Consider the following 7,602-nt stretch of genomic DNA (forward strand, 5'->3'; position numbering starts at 1 on the left):
AAATGCTCAACTGAAATTGAGCTGTTCCTACCTCTGAGCCTTGCAGTGGACTATCTTTGTCCAAATCTTTTTCAGCCTTTCTGTCTTATCACAAATCTCATCTTCTCAGATGACACTGTTCCTTGACCAAAATCTTTGGTGTTGCTTCTTCCAAACTACTCCCATGGTCTCTACTTGGCTCATTCTTTCAAGAAACATTTACTGAGTTCCTACTCTATCCCAGGCACTGATTTAGTGCCTTTGCATTTTCTTCATCACCCGTAACACTATCAGAAGTTATCTTAGTTATTTACTTGTTTACTCTTGTTCTTCACTCCATAGAAGGTCAGCTGCCTTGATCACTGCTGAGTCCCCACTACCTAGGATCGTGCTGTTGCTTTGCCCAGCACTTAGAAGGAATGCAATAAATATTTGTTAAAGGAGTGAATGGATTCCTCAATGTTTAATGGCTGACTCTATTACATGTCTACGAAGTGCTTGGAATGAAACACTGTGATGTGAACTAATGGTTACTGTAGGCTCATGTTCTGGCAAGTTCCATGTAATGTACCTATACCTAAGCAGTACACAAAGAGCAAATTGGATCAAAGTGATTGTTCCCAAAGCCCTGGAATGCATACGTTATTGCCCATGAAAGCATTCATTCTAAACAATGCATGCATCATTCCATTCTAAGAAGACTGGAGTGATAACAGGATTGAAGTGAAACCTTAGTCATCCTACGTGGGCACTGACAGAGATAATGATGATTTTGTGGCCCCAAGCAGAAGTCAAACTCCAAAGGAAAAGATGTGTTCTCTGGGGGGAGGTGTAAAAAACCTGTTTCGGGGTATATACTATTTTCCTGTGACTGCCATAATAAATTATCACAAACTTCGTGGCTTAAAACAACAGAAATTTATTTTCTCACAGTTTTGGGTGCCAGAAATCAGAAACCAAGGTGGGAGCAGGCCGCCCTACCTCCAGAGGCTCAGGGGGGAGAACCTACTTCGCCTGTTCAAGCTCCTCCTGGCTGCTGCCATTCCTTGGCTCGGAGCCACATCGCTCCAATGTCTGCCTCCATCTTCACATCGCCTTCTTGTCTCTGTGAATGCTACTCTCTCTCTGCCTTCTCTTTAAAGGATACTTGCAGTGGCATTTAGGGCCACCTGGATAATCCTGGATAATCTCCCCATCTCAAGATCCTTAGCTTGGTCACGTCTGTAAAGACCTTCTTTCTAAGTAAGGTGACATTCACAGGTCCTGGGAGTTGGGTGTGGACATATCTTTGGCAGCCATCATCAGGCCACCACAGGGTACTCTGGATAAAGTAAAAAAAATCCCAAAGTAATGGATTTATGTCAGACATGGCAGTTTTTAGTGGGGAAAAAAGCCTACTTAAACAATTTAGAGGAGAAGACTTTATAGAAAGGGATCCTTGCATGGAAGAGGTGATCACTAGCTAAATCAGATACAAGCCCCTCTGTGAAACAGAATATGGTTTATAAGGGCAAAACAGACCCATGATCTCACAGAAGTGAACCAGCTCTGGAGAAGCCCAGTCATGTCTGCAGCATTGGGCTAGAACTGACCCTAAATGGAGTAGGATGCTAGCTTTAGAATATTCAAAGTAAGTTACCTGGGGAAATAAGGAGACTAAAAGGTACACAACTAAATCTTCCCTCACCTGCTGCCTTAGAATTAATATATACATATACTAATTGTGAGACATCAGCACCTGGGGATATGCCTAATGTACCATATTTAATGGGTGTCTGTTTTACTTTATTTCTTTTGATGTTTTATGGCCTATCTTCTTGCAAAAGGTAGGTGGGTAGGGAGAATTGTTGTCAGCCTAACTAGTTGGGTAGCGAAGAAAATAATGAAGTTTCTGGGTGAGTGCTCCAGCCAATAGAAGTGTGAGGCTTTCAAAAGGATATTGAGTATTTCCTCCTGCTAGCTCCTCTGCCTAGTACAAGTGTTCTGAGTTTATAGTTATTGTTTTCTATAGTCTGAAGGTTTGTACCCCCTACATCTCCCCAAATTTATACATTGAAGCCTAAATCTCCAATGTTAAGGTATTTGGAGGTGAGGCCTTTGGGAGGTAATCAGGTCACGAGGATTCAGCCTTCATGAATGGGATTAATGCCCTTATAAGAGGGGACAGGAGAGAGAAGATCTCTCTGCCATGTGAGGATATGACAAAAAAACAGCCATCTGCAAACCAGGAAGACGGCCCTCACCAGACACCAGATCTGCTGGCATCTTGATCTTGGACTTCTCAGCCTCTAGAACTGAGAAATTAATTTCTGTTGTTTAAGCCACCCACTTTAAAGTACTCTGTTATAGCAACCTGAACGAACTAAGATCCTGCCCCATAAGGCTAATGCCAGTCCCTGTAGGAAAAATGTTCTATGTTGAACATGAGATTTTTCATTGTAAAATTTTCCCTTAGTCCTGCTTCTTTTGCCAACTAGCAGCAGGTTCCCAGCCTTTAACTGCCTCAGGCTAGCATCTAGCTGCAGGTATCCGAAGACCTTTAGTTTGTAGGATTAGTTTCTAGCCCAGTACTAATGGTGCTCGGAAGCATTTAGGAGCCTCACTCTCACCTTAGTGGGGTACCCTATCTTGCTGTTTTAAGCCTAATCTCTAGTCTTTGGAGTGACTTTCATTGGCCATAGTCTCCTGGTCCTGTCCCAACCCACCAAACAGGACCTCTACAGTAGGGCTGGTTTCATAAGTGTGTGACCTGGTTTGCCAGCGTCATTTCAAGGGCTTCCCACTTAGTTTAATGCTCTTTGGTTATCATTTTGAAATTCAAAATAATTTCCCCTTGAACTTGTGTTTCGTAAGCAAAGTCCAATGGGATTCCAAAGGGACAATGGAGCCTACATGTTACACATGCATGTGAACAGATGGGATATGCACCACAGGTGTTTGCCATTCTGTGCCATCGCATTCTCATGAACGTTCCTGATGCCCCATCGGGAGCACAGAATTGCAATGGACCCGTGCTGTGTAGGTGTAAGAACGAATGAGTGGGCAGAGGGGGGAATCATGCTTTCCTTTTGAACTAGAACGTGCTTCAAATGCAGAAAGTAAGCAATGGCATTCAAAGAAACACAAATGACCAAGAAACCCTGTCATATCCTTTCTTACTCATATTACTTTCCTTTATTAGCCAACAAATTACTCTAAAAATGACATAGAAGGAAAAGAAAAAATAGGACAACCCAGAGTTCCTTTTCCTTTTAGTCCTTCCTCAATCAGTGGTCAGCTAAAGGCAGAGAGTGCTGGAGAACAGGTGCATGTTACGAAGTGAAATAAAAAGTCAAGTCAGTTGTGTGCAGCAAAACTAACTTAATATTCTGGTAAGAATGAAACACATATGCACATATGAGCTGTGAAATGCAAATTGTGCAATTTTGGTGATTCTGCACGTGAGTTAAATACTCTTATAGTTGCATTTAAAAATGTCATTGCACAACATAAAGATGAACTATAAAAATCATGCTAATAATTTAAACTGAATTTTTCTTTACTGGGAATGACATTAAGTAGCAAACAAAAAATACCATGAGAAGTTGAAAGACCTTGGAAGAAAGGAAAAAGCTTTACATATTGGTACCTTTCGTGGCACTTTTCCCCTGCTTTTTGAACAACATGCCCCGCAAATTACGTAGCCTGCCCTTCTCCTGAGTGCCAGTATGGGGCAGAGCAGACTTGCTTTTCCTGCATACTTTACACTGTGGGATTTGTGAGCAGCGGCTGCTCCCTGGGGGCTCATCTCTTCGCTCTCAACCACCTTCCATTTTATTAACAAACACACACACACACACACACACACACACACACAACACACAGAAGCACCTCAACGCCCATCAGTGGGATTAAGACTTGGCCCTCCATAAAGTCTAACCTGAATCACGTTCTGTTTCAGGGACCTCAGATACTTCAGATTCGTCAGGTAACAAGGACCCTCTGGTCTCCTCGGATACCTCAGGTGGCTCAGACTCATCGTGAACTTCAGACTCCTCACCTTCACTCTCCTCTTCAGCCTCATCAGGCTCTTCAGCTTCTAGAAAAAATTAGAAGAAATGAATTATCATTCAATTTAAGTCAATGCATATTTATTGGGTGCCAATAGTGCTGAGGCCAAAACGAAGAATAAGGCATGGTCCCTGCCCTCCTGGAGTATGTGGTTTAATGGGACAGATAAATTATCTCTATATTATATCTATTAAAATGTAGTGGTAAAGGATGATAGTCATCTGCTCAGAGTGCTATGTTAGTCCCAGCCTAAGGTACCCAAGTCATTTAAAAGAGGAAATATTGATTGATAGCAGTTCTAAATATTCTAGCAGTAAAAAACTGGAAACAGCCTGATGTCCATTTAATAAGGGAATGACTAGATTTGCACTGTTCAAGATAGTAGCCACTAGCTGCATGTGGCTATTGAGCACTTGAAATGAGGCTAGTCCAGATCGAGATATACTGTAGGTATAATATATACAATGAATTTCAAAGATTTAGTATGGAAAACTGAATGTAAAATACGTGGCTACTAGAAAATTTAAAGTTACGTGTGTGGCTTACATTTCTATTGGGCTAGACTATGTATATAATGGTGGATTTTCTTTCTTTCTTTTATTTTTTTAGAGACAGGGTCTCTTTCTGTCACCCAGGCTGGAGTGCAGTGGTGCAATCATAGTTCACTGCAGCAGCCTCAAGTTCCTGCTCTCAGGCTATCCTCCCACCTCAGCCTTCTGAGTAGCTGGGGCTAAACACATGTGCCACCATGCCTGGCTAATTTTAAAAATTTTTTCTAGAGATGGGGTCTTGCTATGTTGCCCAGGTTGGTCTTGAACTCCTGGCCTCAAACAATCCTCCCACCTTGGCCTCCTGAGTTTCTTACAGGAGTGAGGATTTTCTTATAGCTAATTAAAAATAATAAATAATGTAGAATGTGGATCAACATGTTGAATATAAATTTAAAAAGTATAATTCTGAGTTTTATATAGTTGTTGGTGACCACTAAGTGGATATGTGTTTGGAAGTCTTTCAGGAAGAAAATGGCATGAATGGTGGTGTCCAAAAAGCCATCTCCCTCATTTCCTCTCATACACTTATGAAATTGACATAATATTCTTATAAAAATGGAAAACAAGATACTCTCTATGCAAAAAGGATATGAAAAAATAAATGAGCTTGTTTTCTGGATTCTCGTGGGAATTTTTTTCCTCAATGAATACCTCCAAGAATCACTTTCTAGTGGTGTGACATACTTCTGGCATCTGAATTTTAATCTAAATCTGGATGATTATGCACCAAGAGAAAAGCATCTTCAAGTATTCTTATGTGTAGGTCTAAATGAGGACTAAGTGGATGTGGTTTCCAAGTAACTTGGAATGTGGTGAATCCTTCTATGTTAGGTGGAGGATTTTATGGTAATATACACAAGGATGAAGCAGCATCTGCTAAATCCCACTATGGCGTGGGACGAAGTTATGTGCTCTACAGAAGGAACTTAAAACTTATTTCAACTGCATATCTCTTACAGTAAAAAAAATGTATCGTATACCTCCAATATGTGTATATAGGTTGTATTATTATCCGTATCAGGTATATTATAAAACATATAAAAAGAATTTATATAATGATGCAAAAAAATGTAAAAAGCTCAAATCCTTTTTTCTAGAGCCCTAATGGATAATCTGTGTATCAAATAAGTCAACAATGGATTGAAAAGTATTCTAAGATCCTTAAACTTTCTGAGATTTTGACTGTTAATTATGAGTTATACTAGTTATCTACTGATTCATAATAAATAACCCAAAAACTTAGTGGTAAAGCAACAATAATCACATATTATCCTTGCAGTTTCTGTGGGTCAGGAATTTGGGAATGGCTTAGCTGGATGGTTCTGGCTCAGGGTCTCTCATGAAGTTGTAGTGGAGATCTCGATCAGGTCTGCAGTCATCTGAAGGTGCGACTAGGGCTAGAGTATCCACTTCCAAGGTGGATCACTCAAAGCTGGAACTGAGGTGCTTGGGGAGCAGAGAAAAGCTATTACCATTGTGTCCTGCCCAAAGTCCTGACCCAAAGAATCATGTGCGTGATAAAACTGGTGGTTGTTTTACACTGTGAAGTTTTGGGGTGGCTTGTTGCACAGTGTGGAAAACTGAAACAGACACCCTGTACTCTTTTGAGCCATGGACTCCTTTGGCAGTACAGTGAAACTTATGGACCCCTTCTCAGAATAATGTTTTCAAATTCATAAAATATGTAAGAAACCAATTATGTTGACATACAGTTATCAATACATAAAAAATTTTGTGCTATAGGAAGTTTGTGCACTTTCACTAATGTATTAAAGAACAAGAACTAGCAGCTGGTTTAATAACTACCATCATTTTGGAACAGTGATAAGCATAAACAAGATATATAAAACTATAATGTGATATGAAAATATCTTCATTCCTATTGGTGACAAAGTCAAGGTATTGCTGATACTATTGTGGTTTGCTGTCTATATTAATTACCTGTTGAAGGAAATACTAAATTTCAATTAAAGGTTAGTGAAAATAAATTTGGAGTTATTTTCCCATTAAGTTCACAGACTCCTGAATTTTACGCAAGGATCCCAGGTTGAGAACTCCAGTCTTAAAAGAAACAGTTAGAGTAAGTTCTTCTATAATGGAGATAAAAGTTCAAATGAAAAGACAATGGGTGTGTAGTAAGAGTTTGGCTACTTTCTCAGCTCCTGCAGGATCCTTCCAATAAAAGTAATTCCAACAGCTAATTCTTGTCAGCCGTGACAAGAGCAACCATTTAGAGACAAATTGGGTGTGCTATTCTGCTGTGTATCCCTCATAGAGGGGCATGAGTGGGTATCTGTAGTAGGTATCTGTATTGGGATTGTTTTGCCTGTGAATCCACTACTCCAGTGGCCATATGATTTATTATCCCAATTGGAACACCGTGACAATAAAAGGGAGTACTAAAAATACTTTAGGACCAGAGGCATAAACCTGGCCTCTCATGGGCAAACTGGGAAATGTTATAATGCACTTGAGATACTGCAATTGCTCGCAGTAACAATACAGTGACACATCATGAGCCATAGCAATCTGTGTTTGCCTTTTGTTTTCACATTCATAGCTTCCAGTAGCCTTTGATTTTCTTCTTCTAGTCTCAATGCCTCTTCTGTGGCTTTTCTGAAATGAAAAGGTTCAAAATTTAATTATCTTTGGAAATACAAACATCCCACAATATTGCAGGAGTAAATGCTTATAGTGGTAAAAGTAAAGAGTAAATTGTTTATAATATTCGTCACAGTTTTTACTTTACAATGTAAATTTTTAAATTACTCTTGTTGAGACCAGTTAATTTTTACAACTATTTTTTTGGTAAGGAAAACCGAAATGTTATACTTTGAAAAACTGTGGTTGTTAATCAGGAAAGCTGTCAAAATTAATAAGGGATTACCTAATCCTAAACTGAAGAGGCAACGGGAGAATTCGTAGCATTTTTCCTTAAGTTAGGCAGGAAATGCTCACAATATAATGTTAAGTGAAAAAGTAGAATATAAAACTGTATTTATAGGTTGGGTACAGTGGCTCA

General features: G+C 39.6%; 1 protein-coding gene across 1 annotated transcript in view; it reads right to left on the reverse strand.

Moving 5' to 3' along the window:
• The window catches only part of AK9 (adenylate kinase 9), a 149,542-nt gene that overhangs the window by 67,034 nt on the left and 74,906 nt on the right, over positions 1–7,602 (reverse strand). Inside the window, exons 16-17 of the mRNA XM_012651132.1 lie at positions 7,120–7,196; positions 3,899–4,057 (exon numbers count right to left, since the gene is read on the reverse strand). Coding sequence (XP_012506586.1) covers positions 3,899–4,057; positions 7,120–7,196 — 236 coding nt within the window. The remainder of the gene's footprint in view (positions 1–3,898; positions 4,058–7,119; positions 7,197–7,602) is intronic.

This window comes from Propithecus coquereli, unplaced genomic scaffold (genome assembly GCF_000956105.1).
Source record: "Propithecus coquereli isolate 6110/MARCELLA unplaced genomic scaffold, Pcoq_1.0 Scaffold35, whole genome shotgun sequence".
In the NCBI taxonomy this organism is placed as follows: Eukaryota; Metazoa; Chordata; class Mammalia; order Primates; family Indriidae; genus Propithecus; species Propithecus coquereli.